Raw genomic sequence first — 19,776 nt, 5'->3', positions numbered from 1 at the left:
GTATGTGGATCTTCATAGTGGAAAGAATGTCCTAGGGATTCTGCTGTGTGGGAAAACTGACTTCTATGCAATACTAACTGTAACGTGCTTTTATCTGTATTGAGAGATTATTTCTTCCTCAACAGGGAGGTTAAAGGATCTAAAGAAAAAGTAATCAGTGATAAAGATCTAGAGTTACTCTTGGACAGAAGTGATCTTATTGGTAAGTCAGAGTTTTATCTGGGGTTTGTTTTTTTTTTCTCTTCAACAGTAAATTCATGTTTTGTATGAGTCTTTACATGTAGAAAGCTGCCATAGCTTCACTTTCCTACAGCTGTGTTGTACCTCTGAAGAAGGACCTTTTGGTCTCTTTGCTGACATTTCCAACAGGATTTGCCAAAGAAGAAATAACAGAATTTAAACAAAAGTATTCTAGAAAACCACATTCACGCATAGTGTGCCCTGAGCATACTGTGAACAAAAAGCATAGATTAGGAGGTGTTCTGCAAAGCAACTTTCCCTGTAAGTTGCTGTAATTGATCAAAATAGAAATTATTCTCAGAAAATACTTATTTTGGCAAACTTGTTTAAAAACCTATTTTGATACTATCACGATTCAAAATGTAGTCTAACATTGGGGAGGGGGGATCGAGCTTTTCAGAGTTACCATGGCTTGTCAGAGGATCAAATGTTTTAAAAAATAAAATTTGTGAGGTTGTCTGCAAATTCTAGCGCTTGATCAGCCAAGATATTATAAAAGAACCTTAACTTTTCTGAGAAAGGAAAAAATTATTGTTGAATTTGTCTAAACAGTAGATTCAGTATGCTTTGTTACCTTCAGCATCTTTAGGAGAGATAAGCCTCAAAGCATAGATACAGAAAAAAGCAGTCATTACAGAATTTAGAAGTAAAAATGATAGCTAGCCTTAAATAAGTGTGATATGTATAGTCTGAGTAAAATAACTTTGCCTTAGGAGAACTGTTGGCTATACTTAAATTTTTTCCCTAGATTATCTAAAGAAATTGTTTTATAAAACTGCTTATTTCACTTAACTGCCTGCTAATATAGAAAATTATTCATGATATGCTGATAATATGTCTATATCTTTACAAGTTCAGGCTGTGAAACAATCTGATTTCTCCTTTCAAGTTGGAGAAGGTGCCATTTATTTTGTGTTATTAGTGTGCATATTTATAATGGTTGCTTATTCTTTGGGTTTTTTGTTGGCTATACTAAGCAAAATTAGTATATTAAATTTGTCAGAAAAATGTTTATACAAAGATATTAGTCTAGCATTATGTACTGAATATTTACTACAGCTAACTGCAATTAATGCTTTAGAAACTGAACTGCCACCTCCAACCCCTGTAAGCCATAATTACTGAATTTGATACAAAGACAATACTCTTTCATTAGCTTTATATTCACTGGAAGGGCAACTTAGTGATTGCAAGTGCTAGGAAAACAAGATGTAGGTCTTTGAACTTTAGAAAAGAATATTGTTTAGCAAAGCTGTAACTTTCTGTGTTTCTCCTAGTAACTTCACTAAATAGGTTTACTGCATTCCGTTTTCTTCTCAGGAAAACAAGACTAGTCCAGGCAGATTTTAAAACTGCTTATCTCCATTCATATTTAGCCAGAGGTGTTGGAATTTTTTTTTTCTTAAAGTACACAACTGAAAAATATTTTCAAGCACAAACTTTTAGTAGCAAACTGTTGATGAAGGAGCAAAATTATTTTATCAACTTGCTTTCCAAATCCAAACAAAAATACATACAACTTCTATGTCTGCAATAGTATGGTTGCACCCACTTCACCTATTATTGTTGATCTTTGTTTTGTTTTAATCCTAGATCAAATGAAGACCTCTGAAAAAATGAAAAAGGAAAAAATGGGTGTCTTCAAGGTCCTAGAAGAATCATCAGATTCCAATGCAGAGTGTGTGTTTTAATGTGCAAATGTGGCCTGTAGTCTTACAGGACAAACATATGACTGACATCAGATCTTCCAGAGACATCACTTAGACATACTGATCCTTTATGCTGACTTTCTTTCCTTGTTCAAATCCCCTGTGTTCTTTCACTGAATTTTAACATGTTCTACAGTATAATGCAGGTGATAGTTTCACGTTGTAGCTTTGGTAGGCTGTCATAAAAAATTAAGAAAATAAGCATGTTTCACATTAGCAGCTAGGTCTTGTGATCAGTGGTAAAAACTGGCAGATTTGTGTTTAAAAAAAAAAAAAATCTTCCTGTGGAAGTCCTAAAACAGGTTTGTTTTTTTATATGGTGTCAATTATGGTTTTATTTGGAAGTGAGAGAACATGTACCTTTGTTACAACCAATTGTGTAGCTTCTGTTTTTAACTTCTGCAAATTATTTTGATTAAATAAACATCTTGTTTGTCCTAAAGGTGTAGGGGTTTTAGCATAGCTTCTTAAGCTTTGCTTATTTATGTTGTGTCCATTAATTCACTCTTTCCCTACTCATTTAGCACATTAGCCAATCTCACACATTTAAAAAAAAACAAAATGAAAACCAACCAAAAAAACCCACAACAAAAGATGAGTCAAAAAAACCCTAAATTTTTCTGGTGCGAGCATTATTTCTGTATTGACTGGCGCATCAGCCTGCACACCTAAGGTGCCTGTTTGAAGCATGTGGAGGGAGCTAAGGGTACTGGAAGGGGAGAGTGCAGAATGACTCTGGGGGTGTGTGCATGACTGAGGAGTACTTTCTGGGAAGGGAGGGTTTGAGACTACAGTGGGGCAGAAAAGACAGGTGAAGGATATTACTTGCATATGTAGCCTCTAAGAGCCAGCTGTAAGCAATGGTTTTCAACTTGGGCATCAGGTGGCTTTCAAACTTTTAATTCTGGTTTGTGAAAATGTCATCTAGGTGTAGTTAGAAGCTGCAGTCATGGAATTGCATCTGGAGCTGTCAGAGTTGCAGTTGTGCTAGTCATGCCAAGGCATAGGTAACATGGAATAAAATAAAATCCTACCTAACCTATCAGACTTCAGAAACTAGTTTCCAGTCACTTTGATTGTTCTTACTCTCCATCTGTTAGCCTGATTTAGAGAAAGTTACTTTATATTAGTGAGAGATGTTTATCCTTACTTCTGTAAGGGAACAAATAAATGTTAAGTTAATGAGTAGGCTGGCTTTGACCTTTGACCTATTGAAAGCTGTGTCTTGTTTCTAATTGTTACAGACAAAAGTTTCCGAGTTTACTGTTCAGTTACTTATTTGCATTATTCAGGCTAAGTCCAACATGTGCTGTCTCTGTTACTTACATTTGCTGAGCTACTTTGCTAGTCTCCTTTATGCATTGTTTTATGCTAGTGAAGACCTACTACAAGATTTAACGGTTTGTATCTATGTATGATAGATAACATAGTATGTATCTACAATAGTATCTAATGGAATAATTGTAAAAGTTTTAATAATAACTGACATAACTGCTTCCACACAGGCTTACCTCACTTTTTAAGACTGATTTACCCTGCTCAACCTGCACAGCTACCTGAATGTCACTGCAGGCCAATATGGTGGAAAACAAAAATGAACAAGAGTTTCTATCCAATAGCTAGCACAGCTAGGATTTAATAATAATTGCTGCCTTCCTAAAAACGCATAAACAAGTGTTAATGCTAGTGGTAGCATTAGTGAAATGTAGTCACTGTTTAGCCATGTGTGGAGCTTGATGTTATTTGGAGAGACTTACTCTGCAGAGCTGTGGCTGCTTTTCTAGCCCACCTTCAAAAAGCGAAAGCAATGCATATTTTTTGCTTGCTGCTATAGAGGAGCCAATCTCTCTGTCCCCTTTTTTTTGGCTCCCAAAGTACTGTGAATGGCATTGATCAAAGCAAGCACAGTGCCTTCTTGGCATGACCTTCCCTTTCTTATTCCTACAGTCAAGAGTAATGTTCACACTTGCTATCCACCCAAGCTATGAAAGGGCAGTCCAGCATTTGTGTACTTAATGCCTACAGGCAAAGTCTGGGCCATGCAATGAGGGCTGCTGGTGTTTAAGAAAGCAGATTTCCTTTGTACCAGTGGGGGGAGATCCACAAGTAAATGCAGTTATGACAAAGTGAGGATGCCTGGGTTGGGGGGGATGTGACTGGTGCTAACAGTTTTAAATTGTTCTGGGTGAATGTCATGTCCCAATTTCTCAGGACGATGACTCAGGTTTGCTGATTCCCAGGTCAGGATTAAGGTGAAACACCACCAGGGATCCTTTAACTCACAAAACTCAAATTTTTATTTGCTCACAACAAGAATTGGCATGCTCACCACCAAAACTGGTATGCTTACAACGAAAATTGGCATGAAACTATGTCAGTAAACTGTGTAACGTGCTAACTGTACATCACCAAACATATTCTACAGGCCTTGCTGATCTGGGAATCAGGGGAGCCCTCCCGTTGAGTCAGGAGGTTCAGAGCAGACCCCCTTGCTTTCTAGAATCCTCAGCGAGGAGCCCAGGGGCGGCTGGATCTGCCCCTAGTCCCAGACTTGGTCAACGGTTTATGTCTAAAGGGATGAGGTGTAGGGATTACAGAAGAGGAAAAAGAGAAACAAGACAGAGAGGAAGAGAAGAGAAAGATTTCACCAGTCCTGGGTCCAGTGTTGGTTCAGTCAGCCGAGGGGTCCGGTTCCGGGGGGCTTGTGCACATGGGGCTTCAGTTTGTGCCCTTTTATCATCCTTGCCCCTCCTTCGGGCAGGCACTCGAACTCATTAGGCTAATTAGATAGCCTTTGGGCCGTGGGCTTGGGGGGGCCGTTTGGGGAGTAGCTTCCCCTTCCCTGCAGACGTGATCTTTCGCCATCCATGGTGAGCTGCCCTGCTCAGCACACCAGGACAGGGAGCTGTGCACCCTCCAGCATGCCCTCCCCCTTCTCTTGCTGATGGGCTTCTTTTCACCTGGGGTTCCTTGCTAGGCATGGTTGCTTGTTATGCAGAGTTAGTCGTTAAGCAGAACTTGCCCCACTACAATGTTTTGAGACATTAACTCCTTCAGTCTCTCACAGTGAAATAATCTCCCCTTGATTGTCCATTAGAGGGAAAAAATATTTCAGCTGATACAAGACAAATGCACCCTGATATACTCAGCTTTTGTTGCTCCTGTTGGGGATGTCTGTGGATGTTTGAGTTGTTGAGACCAAATACATGAACAGAAAGATGGCGTCTCAGCTTGCTCTTGTGTTGCTACGGTGTGTCTGTTAGCAGGTTTGTCTTTTTTTTTTTTTTTTTTTTTTTTTTAATCTGGTGAGTAGGTCATATTCTTGGGTGGGGAGAGGCTGCTGATGGTTTTTCCAGGTCATGACAAGAAAATGTGTGGTTAACTTATCTCATACATTAGAATCTGTTTAATGGCATTTCACCAGCACTCAAATGCACTCTGCACATACCATCATTTGGGTATTTTTACTTACCTGCCTAGCAAAGATGATGTTTGAGCTGCTAAGACCCTACCTTGACAATCTGAGCTCAGAGAGTTACCCTTAGTGAATGAAACTTAAACGTACAAGCTGGAGCAACCGCCATGCTGCTCAGCGCTGTTTTGCTGGGTGGAGGGTGGTGCTGATGGTGTGGGGTGTGAGGAGGAGACAATGAGAGGTCTGATTATGCTGTTAGGGGTTTTTTGGTTTTGTTTTTTAATCCTTTTCTATCTATCATCTGCTTTATCCTGGGGACCAGCAGCGGGATCTTTTTAACTGTGTAAACAATTTTAAAAAAGAAAAGTGATTTGAGTTCTCAGCTTGGAAGAGAGATGTGCTACATCGTCCCAAGCAAGCTCTCTTCTCCAGCCCGCCACGGCCCACAGCTCATGCTGTGCTTGCGGCTTTCCATGCTGCGCCTGAGCTTGGCACCCTGTGCCATGTGGAGGGGGGCCTCCTGCAAGCCAACGGGGAGCAGCAGCGCACAACTGCTGTCTGCTGCATAAGGAGAAATGGGAGATGCAGCAGGAGGCAGGGAGAGGCCGCAAGCAGAACCCAAATAATCTGTGTTAAAAATGACAGATTGTGCTTTGTGCTGTGCTGTCTCACATAGGTCTGGAGCCCCTCTGTGGCAGGACGCTAGCTCATTTATAAACTGCCTGACACTCCAGATATGAACCTTTTATGTATTTCTTACATTATTGTTAACTTCTGGAGCAGGTGGCTCAGCGTGGTTGCAGGCATGACCCAATTTAACCTATTGTTATTGTTGACAAATTCCAGATGCCAACTGTTAAAAGTCCAGAGGAATTTGGAAAAAGTCAGACTACAGTGAACACTGGAGTTGCCAAATATTTTGTCCTGCATCATAAAAAATAAATACATTCCTCTTCTCAGCGAGCTACAGCAGAGAGTGATCAAAGTCCCCCCCAAGTAATGAACATGAGTTGCCTTGGCTAGCCTGTTCCCATGGTAATAAATTGGATCAAGACTGGTAGCTGCATTAGAAACCTACACCTCCAGAGCTACCCCACAAGCCTTTTGTAGTTCCCGACTCCTGCGTCAAGCCCTGCACAATCAGTGTTTTCCCAGCAGCGCTGCCAGCCTTCGCTGCAGGAGCTCGGCTGGGGTGATAAAGCAGGCGGCCCTAGACAAAGCGGGGCTTGTTGTCCGTTTGCAGCCCAGGGCTGGGGTGGGGAGGGCAGGGGAAATGCCAGGCATGGTTCAGGCTCTTCCATCCTGACCCCCTGATGCAAGAGCAAGCTTATGAGGTTATATCTGGAACGAGCTCTGTTTTGCTGATGGACATTTGTACAGTATGAAAACATTTAGTGACCTTTGCACACGCTGGAGGGCTCAGCCCATGCGCTGGCATTGGGATACAGCACACCAGAAGGCACCGATGGCCAGAATTTTCCTCCTGCAAGGCAAGAACACAGCCATGCGTGGCGGGCAGCCAGAAGCCCCCAGCCTGCCGAGGAAGTTGGCAGCAAAGGTGTGCAGTGCTGGGAGCAGCCACAGTCCCATGCCACGGCAGGGCCTGCGCACTGATCTGAGATGCAGCCAGAGCAATTTGTTCCTATAGGTTTACTCCTTCAGCCTGGCAGGTCTGTGGTCTCTGCTGCACTGGCTTTTTGTCCAGTCCAGCCTGCCTGCACCTGCCAGTGCTGCACTGAGAGCCTCTCCCTGGGGAAATGCGCTGCAGAGAGGAAAGAACCCCCGTTAGCAGCAGGGAAGGGCAATGTCACCTCAGCAGGCCAAAATAACCCCCACTCTCACTTTGAAAAATAAAGCTGCTTCTGTTACTATCTGGGGTTTGTGCAGGTGTATGTAGGCATGTGCCGGTGGCATGGAGAAGCCAGGCTTTTCCCAGGGATGAGGTGGCCGAGGAGTTTGCTGGCTGAGCTATGCCATTCTGCCTTGCTTGCTGCTGCCCATAGAAGGAGCCTGAGGGGATGAGCTAAATTTAGCTGGGTTGGTGAATTAGTTGCCTCCCCAACCTGCCAAAAAGCTGTACAGTTCTGGACGGTGGGAGGCTTATAATCTTGGTGACAGATAAGCCTTACCTCAGATAAGGATTGTGCTTTGGTTTGGGGTGGGTTTTTTTTGCAAGGCAGCTGTGCTGTGATGTGATTCATCATGAAGGAGAGGAAATACAGGGCACAGCAGTAAAGCATTGCTGAAGCCGGTCAGGACTTTCCAGTACAGGCACATGACCCTGTCCGTAGCTGTTGCAGATGCACCCACTAACCCCAGGGCTGGAGGTGGCCCTCTGCCTGCCAGAGAGGGCCTGTATGCAGCTACAAACCCTTCTGTTTTCAACCTCTGGCAATTTTTTTTAAAGCAAAGATGACACTATGTCTTAGAAACCATTTATTTTTACACCGAAAGAACAGCCAGCAGCTCATTCAGAGGTAGGAGCCGAGAAATAACTTCACCGCAGACTGTCTCTTTGCTATACATGGGTGGTGGCACTGCTGCTCAGACACCATCAGCCCTCATCCAGTGCACATGGGGCATGTGCCCCCCCATGCCCCCATCAGCCCCAAGGCACCCTCCAGTAGCCATGCATGGCTGGCAGCGATGCCTCTTGACAGCCACACAGGGCCTTGCAGAGGGGACTGTCTCACATGTCTGCAGACAGAAACAACCACAGCCATGGGGTCTGTCCTGGGTTGGACAAGGGGATGTGTGGTGGCAAGACCCACCCTCACCAGCCTGCGCCCAGTCCTGAGCCTGCGATGGCGGGGGAGGGGGGAGCTGGCACAGAATGGACAGCGCCAGACGGAACAGGGACAGGGACTACGGCCACTCAAACTTTCCCCTCTTTGTTCCAGGACTCCCTGGTTTCCAGCAAACATCAAGTGGACATTTTTTTCCATAGAGCTCAGTTTGTGACCGTGGAGAACAGAAGGGCACCTGGGTGATACGGTAACAGGAAGCATTGACGTGCCCAGTCCCATCATCATGAAGCGATGCTGGACGCAGAGGTGGTAGCTCTCGGCTGCCTTGCACTGGGGACAGGCCACCAGTGCCAGCTATGGTCTGTGGCTTGGCTGTGCCCACCTGGCCCTTGCTGGGTGCCAGCAGGCAGCTGCTAACAGCAGCTGGGCAGCGCATGAGACCAGTGTGACTCAACTTTGTAATTCCCTCCCACTGTTCTCCAGGGTAAACACAGCCATGCACTGGGCACCACTTCTGCTGCCCCAGGAACCCCGGTCCAGTGCAGAGGGATACCAGGAGAAAGCAGACACATCTGCCTTGTGGATTCACCCTGTTTATTGAATGCAAACAGAAGGCAAATAACTGGAACACAGAGAGACTTTGGCCTCTGATCTTCCTGTGCGATTGACAGCACAAAGGAGGAAAAAAAAAAATTCTGTGTATTAAAAAAACCCAAACAAACAGTGAAAGAGGAGACAAAAAGAACGTAGTGACATCTCATGTGAACAGATGGAGGATTAATAATGGCAAGGAAATTCAAAGCCATGCCTAGCATTCCTTATTGCAAACAAGATTTGGCAGGGGGGCAGGGACGATGCTTTCCAAGGAAAAGCAGCAGAGAAACCATCCACACTGGCTTTGTGAGCAGCACGGTTTACTTTGGGAAGACTGTGACCACCTCGTAGCCCTCTGGGGGAATCACCCGCTCCCGGGCATGCTTCTCACAGTAGATTTGGTCTTCCACGAAGAAGTGTCCTTTCTGCTTGAGGTTGGTGCCGCAGTCACTGCACACGTAGCACTCGGGGTGACGCTGCTTGTCCCGGATCTTCACAAACACCCCTCTGGGGAAGGAACCACCAGCACCTCTCAGTGCCAGGCGCCCACCACCGCCTCCCTCCTTCCCAGCCACCTCCCACCCAGCCCAGACCCACACCAGTGCTGAAGGTGGACAATCTCCTCCTGCTTCCGACAAGTTGAAGTATAGGCCCTACCGCTAGTCAGGCAGATGTTAACAGCACTTTTAGAGCCCAACATGTGCCAGCATGGGAGCCTTCCTCTGGAAAGTGTTTCCTAGCACCGGCCTGCCTAAGTTTCACAGGGACAGTCCTATCACCTGTGGTGGCAAGAATCACTGTGATGGCATCTTTAGCTGATGGCTGGAGACAGCGCAACAGCCTTCAAATGCCCAGGATCAAATGACAGGCATCAGCTTGACCAGCTGGGGGACTCCAAACCAACCAGATTGCAGAACAAATCCAGAAATGACTGCCACCGCCAACCAAGGGGGATGAAGGCTGCACAGCCAGCTGCTGCCCTTTTGCTAGTGATGGACATGCCAGGTATATACAGGAGAAGCACAGAGACCAGATCCTGGCTCTGATCTCACACACTGCTGCTCAGGAGCTGCAGTGAATGGCCCCAGCCAAATGTGGGCCAGCTCTTAATGGAAAACTTCACAGCTTAACCCAGCAGATGATGAGGAAAACTACATAGCAACTCGTTAACTACCACCAGCAGCAACACAACAATTTGCCAGGAGTACAATTTCATTCCAGCAGCCATCTATATTTTCCATAATTCATTAGTTTTTAGTGCTATTCATAGTCTTGTGCTTTCTCCCCAGATCTACCCAGCTGGTAGAATAATTGTAGGGTTTGTCTACAATTCATATTTTACAGGCTATAGATTGCCTCTGTAATGACTCTGCCAGTCCTTGGTGCTCCAGGCATGCCAGGACCATGCAATCACAGTGTAGTGGGCCTCAGCAACAATCTGATACCTTGTGGTGGGCAGCATGGGCGAAATGTGAATTATTGCATGACAATGCAGGTGGTCTACCAGCACTCGACTGCTGGAGTCAACTGTTAAGCTAAGGGTGTTGTAGGGAAGAATTTGTGGTTAAGAAACTGAATGGCGAATTGAACACACGGGTTGGGTCCTCCGTGTTGTCACAGTTATGGTACAGCAGCTCTGTATTGAACCCATGCCCCTGCTGTGCTGGAAGTTGGACATACCCACATACAGACAACAAAAATGTCTGCGTAGACACAGAGGAGGTGTGCAGTCCTACAGCACAGCAGGGAGCAGAATGCAGCTCTCCTGGTCCACATTGCCTCTGACCACCAAGGCAAGTCACCACTCCATGGCTGGGAGCGCCACGACATGAAAAGCATTAAATACATAGGCCCTGAATGGAAAGGTCATTTTGTTTCTGGGTGCTGTAAACAGATTTCAGGTAGGAAGCAAAACACTGCAGCAACAACTGTCTTGAGATTTGTCTCATAGGGACTTGCTTTGGTTTCCATTGATGTGGATCTGTAGAGGGAAACCCAACTCGTGCCTCACTGCGGGGAACTGCAAAGTTAGCGCTATCAAAGCTGGTAAGAATAAATGTGCCTTGAGCCAGCTCCTGGATGCACTGGATGTGGATAGGTCAAGTGTTTCGGGTGCAGCACCTCAGCCCCTCACACAGGCATGGGATGCTCAGCCTGCAACCCCAGGGACAGGCTTACTTACACAATGCCAGATCCACACTTCTCGCACATGGGCAGCTTCTGGGCATTCCCAATCGATGAGGCCACCTTTGTGGTGGGGGCTTTGACGCTCCTAAATCCAGATGGTTTGGTAGGGTCTCCTGGGGGTGGAAGGAGAGTGCTTCAGAGCATGTGAGATGTGTGGCTCTAGGCTATTCCTCCCAAGCAGATGCTCTGCTAGGGACAAGTGATGTTCTTTAACCCCAGCTCTGAGGCAGGGATTCATGCACAGAAAGCAGGCAGGGATTTAGAGGTGTGTGGGGAGGAGGGAGAAAAGGGACACAGCTGAACCTGGCCCTGGAAATTCGAAGGCCTGAGATTGTGGGCAGTCAGAGGAGAGTCTCTTCTCATCTTAAAAGCCCATCAGACTTCAGCTGATGTGTCTCACATGCACAAAGCAAAGCGAAGCCTCAGCCCCAGCCCCAGCCTTGGCAGCACCGGAGTCTGCCTGCTGTGTCTTGATCACAAACACAGGGTCAAGCTGATTGCCAGATTTGGGCTCAGAAAGAGAAGGTGGGTATGCTGGCAGACTAGGGAGGACTGTCAAAGTCCTTTTCCAGTCTGCTGACTGGTGTATGGTGGGGCTGGCTCCCCCAGGACTCCTGAAAATTTGGTTAACAAACTCCTTGTTCTTGCAGGGCCCTGGGACACTGGGGATAACCTCACGCTCTCCTGCTGCTCTGGAGCATGCTCCAGGTATCTCCCTAGTGCAACCTCTCTGGGGCAGGGATGTCCTGCAGGTCCTTCGCAGGAGACATCTGCTGACCTGGATGCCTACAATGCCTAGATTAAGGATACGAGGCAAGCCTTTAAATATCTGCAGTGAAAAAGGAGCCTCTTACAAAATGACACCACTGATGTGACTAGTCTTGTCTTATCTATATGACTTCTGCAAGAGGTTGAACACCAAGCAACAAGGGAAGGAGGGCTGCAGAGACTCCCACGATGTCTCACCAGAAACAGAGAGGTCGATGGGCACCTCTGGGACGGACACTGATAAAACCCTTCTGACTAGTGTCAAACCAAGAGCACACTGCAATGGTTGTTCCTGGTGTAAGGGGAGGAAAAACCTTCCAAAGGCACACCCTGGAGACCAGCAAGGTCAGGGACATGTCACAGCCCAAGGCAGCGTCACTGACAGAACAGCTGAAGGAAAAAGGGGGGAAATGCCCACCACACCTCCCTGTCACCACTGCTCACCCATGGGGCAGGTGATGCTGCGCTGCTTTGCCTCTGGGGCAGCCTTCAGCTCAGAGGTTTGCACCCACCTCCATGCAGAGATGCTGGTCCAGAGGTGCAAGCTCCCTAATGGGGGCTACAGCCCATGTACCCTGCAAACACAGCAGGAAGCACCTGGCCTGTGACAGAGTTACTGCCAGTGACCCTTGCTGGGAAGGAAGCAGCAGCAACCACAATCTCAGGCTTTTCCCTATCACCTCTGCTCACTCCCTCTGCCTCAAACAGCAGTTTGCTAATATCAACAACATTGACAGCACGTTTTTAAAGCTCTCTAAAAGATCAACTTAATCAAATACCCACAGGAAACATAACTTGTTCCGCCCTGTGAAACGCCCTCCACCTATGAGTGCAGGGTCAGGTCTAAACACAGACCAGCTGTGGTGCTTCCACACACCAGTGCCCACACACAGCCCCCACGTCCGGGGCCAGGCTCTCAGCTGGTGTAAGTCAGTGCAGCCCATACAGTCAGTGATGCCCCAAGGGACTTGTCCCAGCTGGGGAGATAACTCCCTGCTACTACTCACAAGACAGGCTGGGAGAAGCAGCCAACCGATGTGCTATTTATCGCCGCAGACATGATCTGACTCAGCAGCAGCAGTGTTTCAGCCTGGCTGAGCGGCTGGCAGGCAGGGGCACTGCCTCCTCAGGGACACACATTCCTCTGAGGCTTCGTAACCCCCCAGCCCCACTTCGCATGGGTGATTATCAGCTCACGGGAGTAATGCCAAAGCCTATCCTAGCCCATGATGGGGCAGGCAAACCTTGTGCCAGAGAATCCCAATAATGCTGCAAATCTTCAAAGAAAGATAAAACAGAAAGGCTTTTGCTTCTTATCTTCTTCAAGGCTACTAAACATGGGAGAGGACCATGGCTGCCTGAGAAGTCTTGGCTACTCCAGTCCCTTCCATGCAGGAGCTGAACCCTGAGGGCAAGTTGCAAACACTCAATATTTAAAAGATGCTTTCAGGTAGGTATTTCAGCAACATATTAAAGACTCCAAGATCCTGGTTTCTTTCTTGCTATTGTTTCCTTATCTCCTTTGGTTTGCTGTTTCCTTACAGATCCCTCAGACCTACCACACTTGGCTGATCTGTTTCCCTTTGTGGCAAATATCTCAGCACCAGGCTTTTGTTGGATGAAATTGAGTGTACCACTGCCAAGCTAGTAACACAAAAGACAGTCTCAACTGGCCTAAGGAAAAAGAAGTCATTCTTGGAATTCTTTTCCTATTTATTTGTTTATTTTATTTTATTTAAGGGGAGAAGAGGGTACAATTTGGCCCCCACCTAAGTTAACGGGCTTTTTTATCTTAAAGTCTATAGCCCTGAACTGCACAAGTCCAGATGTCAGATCAAGAACGCCAAGCAGAGCAGTTTCAGAGGTTGAAAGCTATGAACTGCTTGCTGTAACCTAGCTTCCATATTTTTACATTCAGCTGCAGAAGTGGATCATTTTTCTTGTGTAGCTGAATGGAGATCAGAAGCTTTAGAACTCACTGAAGAGCACTATCTTGTGGTACTTTTCAAAGTCTTGAATCCAAGATGGTCTTTAATCATTGAATATTATCTTAAAGGGGAACTTTAGAAAGTATAGAAGAGGTTTTTGCAACTTTTTAGTTTCCTTCTTGATAACTAAATGTTGTAGGGGTTTATTTCTTGAGCACTCAATGAGTATGGGCCCATAGACACTGAAACTGATCAATGAGAGAACATTTAGGAGTAAAGTTAGCGAAAGGGTCTGTAGGTTTCTGTAGAAACCACCTACACACACTACCTTGAACAATCAACAGCTAAGAAAGGAAAATAAAGTTTTAGATGTTACCTTTAAACACTGTACACAGCCCAAGGAATGGCAAAAGGGAAGAGCACACTCAGATGAGGTGTGCAGTAAGTGCTCACCTTTCTCTTCTGACTCCAAGATCTCTTGCAACACAAGGAACGAAGCAGACTGTCTGGGTGGCTCATTTGACTCTTGATTCTCCTGGAGCATCTTGTAAACCTCAGATTCTCTGTCTATGACAATGCCGCCTGGGGGCTGGTTATGCTGATCTAAACTGAGGAAGGAACAGAGAACACCCTTGTTAAACAGCTGAAAACTAAAGCCAGTCCCTCTAGCAAAATTTTCACAATGCATCATATGACTGAAGAATGAACGTGCAAAACAAACGCACAACAGGATGCCATAAAACATGGAAGTGCTGGATGTGCTCGCACAAGACAGCTGCAGCCCGGGTGGGATCGGCACGCTGGGCTATCCGCATACACTACTGTAAACGGATTCTCGCCGACCGCCCACAGCCATTCCTCAAGTGTCCTCCCTGCTTTGCAATTACTATATACTCCAGAAATGAAAACTTTCTGCCCAGGAAATCACTGCTCTGTTAACAGGAAAATAAAGAATTCATGTGCTGGGATGGGAATCGCACGTGGTAGCTGTGCCATCTATGCATGTTCCTTGCATGCATAAACCACCTTAGCCTGCTACCTTACACCACTGTGAATCTCAAATTAAATTTATTACATTAAAAAGAAATCTTTGCAAGTACACTATGAATCGGTCCTAAAGGCCACCTTCACAAAGTAACAGCTGTAGGATCTAACTAAAAGATCCCCATTAGCAATAATTTAATTTGGTTTTCAAGTGAGTGTTATTATTTCCATTTTATAGGTGGAGACTCTGAGCCACAGCCCATTTACAGCATTTAAATAAGGTTAACAAGGAGGTCAAGGGCAGAGGAGATTTATGCCTGCTAAGACTAAGCTCTCCTCCTTTCAGCTGTCTCCTGAGGTGCTGCTGCTGCCACTCATGTCACGAGGGACTTGCACCCTCAGCCTAGAGCCCAAGGTGCTTCAGGGGCAGCCTTTCACAGTGCAGGGTGGCTGAAAGCGTGGTCGTTGTGCCACTGGAAGGATCTTTAGGGGAAAAAAAGAAAAGAGGCTGGAGGCAGTAGCTAGGATGTTCTCCACATCCAGTGGATACGGGATAAACTACAGGCTTAAAACTGCAGGAGGATATTCAGAATACCCCTTGGGAAAAGCTTTCCAACAGACAGATACTGAAATACCAGAGGAGATTGCCATGGACAGGTGAGCAACCTCCATACTAAAGGATTTTAAGAGTCTGGACAAATAGCTGCTGGGAATGATTTAAATCAATGGTTTAAATTGACCAAACGCTGGGCTAGGGGATGGACTAAAGGACACGGGAAGTACCTGTCTGCCTTACATTTTGTGGCTCAAGTGCCTCTGGAAAACTGAGACAACTGACAAGTCTCCTCTGAAAGCTCAATTACATAATGCAGCCTTATAAATGTAAATGGTCTATTAGGTTTCACCACTCCTGCACCCTGTGATTGCTTGAAAAGTACATAAACATCCTGAAGTTCAGACTAAATTGCAAAGGGAAATCTTTTTCTTGAGGAGGCAACTGCATACTTTCCATGCCAATGTGCAACTGAGTCATCTGGGATTTACTCTACATAATAAACTGTTCAAGCATCAGAGGTAAAATCATCGCACATGTTATAAAATGCTACTTCCATAAAAAGAATTTCATAAGATGTTTCCATCCTTAGTAATTTTCAGTGGAGTGGGAAGCACATTAGACTTGCAAGCAGTTGAACCCTTGAAGCCTGCATCTGATTTACCGAAGCCTGTCACCCAAAATAAAATAATGATGTACCTTCTATTACACAGAAAATGTCCTAGGCTATCCCAAATGAATCCATACTCTACATTACATTCATCTTATGTAAACTCATATACTCCCACCACTCTATCCACTCATAAAAACATTAGGCAAGAAGCCTTTCATTGCAGTTTGCATACTAAGAATGTTTCACTAACATGCATTCAAAAAGCAAAGACTAAATCATCTTCAAGAGCACTAGAGTCAACCAAAGCCATCACACTTCAACCATGCATTGTGACAGTGTGCAAAACATACAGATCAGCTCTCCCAGGTATGCACCATATAGATATACTTGCATATATAAGACTTCTGAAAAACTATAAAAAAACCCCAAATCCTAGAATTTGTACCAGCAGAGTGAAATACCTCAACCTGTCAGGGCAGAAGGCTATGCTGCTTAAAGGAAAAAAAAAAAACCACCAAAGAGCACATGCATCTTTTGAATGGGCAAGGCCACAGGCACATGAATTGTGCCTGCAGGATAATGAGTCTCTGTATGTCAGCTGATTTATGGCACCTCCTGTTACATAGGTACTTTACCTACAGCAATCACCAGCAAGTGGTGTCCTTTTCCATGTGCAGGAGTTCCCTGACACAGAAACTTTGTAGAGGACAACCCCAACAACCTTTACTGGATTTCAGACTCACGCAACTGTTACTGGATCTCACTGCTTCTACCATGGACAACCTGCAATGCTGATTGAATAACACTGGATCACTGAGCTTTGAAAATTGGCAAGAAGATGGTAATAAAAACCATAAAGACACAGTGTTGCACAGCATCTTCAGAAAAGCACAGCTTATTCTTTACTAATGCCATTTTACTATTTTATGCTAGCACATTTTGTAAACTTTACAAGGATCTCAAAGCTGGGCTACAGGAAGGCCCAGTACTTGGAGCACTCGCTTTTGCAATGAAACAATTGCTGATACTTGGGGCTCCTTTGTGAGTGTTATCAGCTGTCCAGACCAGCACAGCCAGCCAGCAGAGTGTGACCGCTCCTGGCATGTGTGGTATCAACTACAAGCCAGAGCAGTGACTTACAGCAAGTAACTGGACTGAGTAACAAGGCAGGAGTAAATCCACAGCCTCCTATTATCTCTTGGCTGCTGCCACATGGCAAAGCTCGGCCATGTGGGTTCATGGGTGAGTGTGCCAGCTTTTCTACTTTGAAGCATGTGGTGCTCAGCCCAGGGGGGTACTGTGAGCAGCCGAGGAACTATGGATCTGGCTGTGCCCTTTTGCTCTGTCCCACAGAGGCTATGGGACTGACCACCTCCCTGGACCACATGTTACACAGCTACAAGCTGCTTGGTCACATAGCGGGATAACTCTGCTGAAGGTTCACATCTTCTGAAACAATTCAGCCTAGATTGGAGTCCTCCTGCGAGATGGCTAAATGTGCTTTCTGCTTCACCCGTCTCAATACCAAAGTCCTCCCTATAAAACCCTGTGGGCTGTCATTTAGAGGCACAGGCCAGCTGGTTCCCAACTGCCACAAAGCAAACACCAAAGAGCACCCAGGCCTTGGATGCTGAGGCTCTCCACAGGTCCTGCAGACCTCAGAGCATGTTGATCATCCTCCACTCCTACGGGCAGAGGCAGCCCTAAGAGCAGCAACCTGTGCAAACAAGCAGGCAGGGGTGGGGGGACAGACTGGGACCTCCATGTGCCTGGTGCCTGCCCGGGCTGCTCCAAACTCATGAGTGTTATCAGCCAAAGATGAAGACCCATAGGGACCTGCTTCAGCCTGAAATGAAATGAAACATGCCCAGCGCACACCCATGGCCCAGACCACAGCCAGCAAAATAAAAGCAGGACAGGTGCGGCAGTTGCAAACAACAACAGTCGTTTCAGTGAAGGAGAAACACCAGCTTTCAGGATAAAGCACTCTCCTGCCTCCAGCAAATCCATCCGTTGCCGGTGGCTCCTCCAGGAAAGCCACCAGCTGCTGTTGAGGCCCTGCTGTATGGGTGGGCAGGGGGCAATGGACACACTGACAGGCTGAAATCATGTTTTGGTGCTTCCTGCGGTGTTGGACATAGACACAATGCAGAGAAAGCTCCTGTGAAGAGTCATGCGCTAATGTCAGGAAGGTGAAATGTAAATGACGTTTTCTTGTGACCGGCCAACGCTGTGAGCCACAGACAGGGACGAGGCACTCGTGGACATCGAGATGCAGATGAACGGATGCGCCGAGCTGGCCGCAGAGGCAGCAGGCAGGTTACCTGGGGAAGTCGGGGCTAACAGAAGAGATCTGCCCCTGCAGGGAATCCATGATGTTGCTCTGCGAATAGAGCTGCAGGGGAGAATTGAACTGCACATGCAGCACTTTGAGTCCTGGCACTTCCACTTCCACGGGGCTGTTGGGGCAGACCTGGGCCACGCGTTTCAGCTGCTCGGGCCCCACTCGGACTTGGCTGGGGATGGAGGAGGTGCTGTGCCTCCGCTGCGGTGGCTCGGAGGTCTGCGCCTGCAGGGGGTTATAGACAGAGGCGAAGGGAGCCTGCATTGCGCTCATCGGCGATGGGTGGCTATAGCCCCACGTGTTCACACCAGGCAGTTTGAGTTGTGTTTGTTTGGGGGTTCATTTGGGTTTTACATTGTGGAATTGAGGGAAAAATGCAGAGGAGGAAGAAAGGAAAGAAGGAAGAAATTAATGAAGGACTAAACCAAATACTCCAAGCAATACAAGCAGTTGCAGAATACTGTCTGAGGGACACACCACTGAATACATGACTTCATATTAAGGGTTCTGGCTAATGCTGTGGCTATGGTCTCGCACTCCAGGTGTGTCCACACAAAAACTAAAATGCATTCACTCTACTGATGAGCAAATGCAAGGGTTGTAAAAGCAATGAAGACATGGCAGCGGGGGTTTCACTATGAACCAGCTACCTGAGCACACACTCATGGTCCCCCTGTCCAGCCAAGGAATGCCACCTTCACTGCTGCCCTTCCCAAAGCTAGCCTGGGCGCCCTACCAAGGGGCAATCTCACCTCCGATCCCAAAACAGATGTGCTCAGCAGGGGGGCTTCTCCCTGCCTTCCCCACCTGTTTTGCGACACCAAATCCAGCGGAGATGTTTGCTGCTGTTTCTGTCTGTACAACAGTCCTACATTTATATCACACACCCTCTAAGGATGGACCATGGACCAGGTTCCCGTGTCACTTCACCATGTGCAGTGGCAGGATCAGGCTGCCAGGTTCAGATAGGCTGTGTGTCTGCTGGGTGCAGGATGGGGAAGCAGATAAATGCCAGGTAAACCCAGAGCAAGGTTGGCCATGTACAAACAACTCTACAAAACAGACGGGCAGGAATTTAAAGCCAGATGGAACGCTGTGCGAAGGGAGAACCTACATATCCTGCGCTTGTGCACTAGGGAGACCACAGTGGGTTTCTAATGGCAGGGTGAGGCCCCTGGCTCTCACTGAAAACCAGCAGCAATTCATTTGCTTTTGATGACTCTGTAAACAGAAGTGTATTAGCATCAAAGGTCTCATCCACAGTCGCCCCAGCATTCCTCTGCAATTTGCTGTGTTTCAGCAAGGGAAAGATGAAAGAGATGTCATGTACCCCACACGCAGGAGGGCTGGCAATGGACCTTCCATTGTGCTAGGAAGAGCACAGTGAGCCACAGCATTTGAAGAAACCCACCTCTTTGCTGATCCCTGCAAGAAAAAGGGATCACCCACAAGTTTCCAGCAAAATATACCTGGCTTCCAGAGACTGCTCTCACCTGGAGGGGACTCCAGACTAGACCAGAGGTGGTATTTGACTGCCAAATGGTCCCATCACATTAACGCAAAGTCAGATTTCCTTTGTCCTTGCTCTGCCTTTGCTCAGCCCCTGAATGAGGCTGCTGCAGTCTACCAGAAACAAATGAGGAACAAACATCTGTCACCTCGTCTGCCAGCTGCAGCACCATAACTCTGCCTAG

At 46.6% G+C, this 19,776-nt stretch overlaps 2 protein-coding genes across 8 annotated transcripts in view; one reads left to right on the top strand and one right to left on the bottom strand.

Moving 5' to 3' along the window:
* HELLS (helicase, lymphoid specific) overlaps positions 1 to 3,137 on the top strand; it is a 71,147-nt gene extending 68,010 nt beyond the window's left edge. For all 7 annotated transcript variants that reach the window (XM_052798590.1, XM_052798588.1, XM_052798587.1 and 4 more), the window contains 2 exons: positions 126 to 202; positions 1,834 to 3,137. In XM_052798590.1, coding sequence (XP_052654550.1) covers positions 126 to 202; positions 1,834 to 1,931 — 175 coding nt within the window. In that variant the 3' untranslated portion in view covers positions 1,932 to 3,137. The remainder of the gene's footprint in view (positions 1 to 125; positions 203 to 1,833) is intronic.
* Positions 3,138 to 8,688: 5,551 nt separating this feature from the next.
* The window catches only part of PDLIM1 (PDZ and LIM domain 1), a 44,809-nt gene continuing 33,721 nt past the window's right edge, over positions 8,689 to 19,776 (bottom strand). The window contains exons 5-7 of the mRNA XM_052799254.1: positions 14,042 to 14,196; positions 10,888 to 11,005; positions 8,689 to 9,212 (exon numbers count right to left, since the gene is read on the bottom strand). Coding sequence (XP_052655214.1) covers positions 9,026 to 9,212; positions 10,888 to 11,005; positions 14,042 to 14,196 — 460 coding nt within the window. The 3' untranslated portion in view covers positions 8,689 to 9,025. The remainder of the gene's footprint in view (positions 9,213 to 10,887; positions 11,006 to 14,041; positions 14,197 to 19,776) is intronic.

Source organism: Harpia harpyja, chromosome 10 (assembly GCF_026419915.1).
Source record: "Harpia harpyja isolate bHarHar1 chromosome 10, bHarHar1 primary haplotype, whole genome shotgun sequence".
Classification (NCBI taxonomy): domain Eukaryota; kingdom Metazoa; phylum Chordata; class Aves; order Accipitriformes; family Accipitridae; genus Harpia; species Harpia harpyja.
Note: the sequence above shows the minus strand (reverse complement) of the source record. Positions and strands in the feature narration are given on the sequence as shown.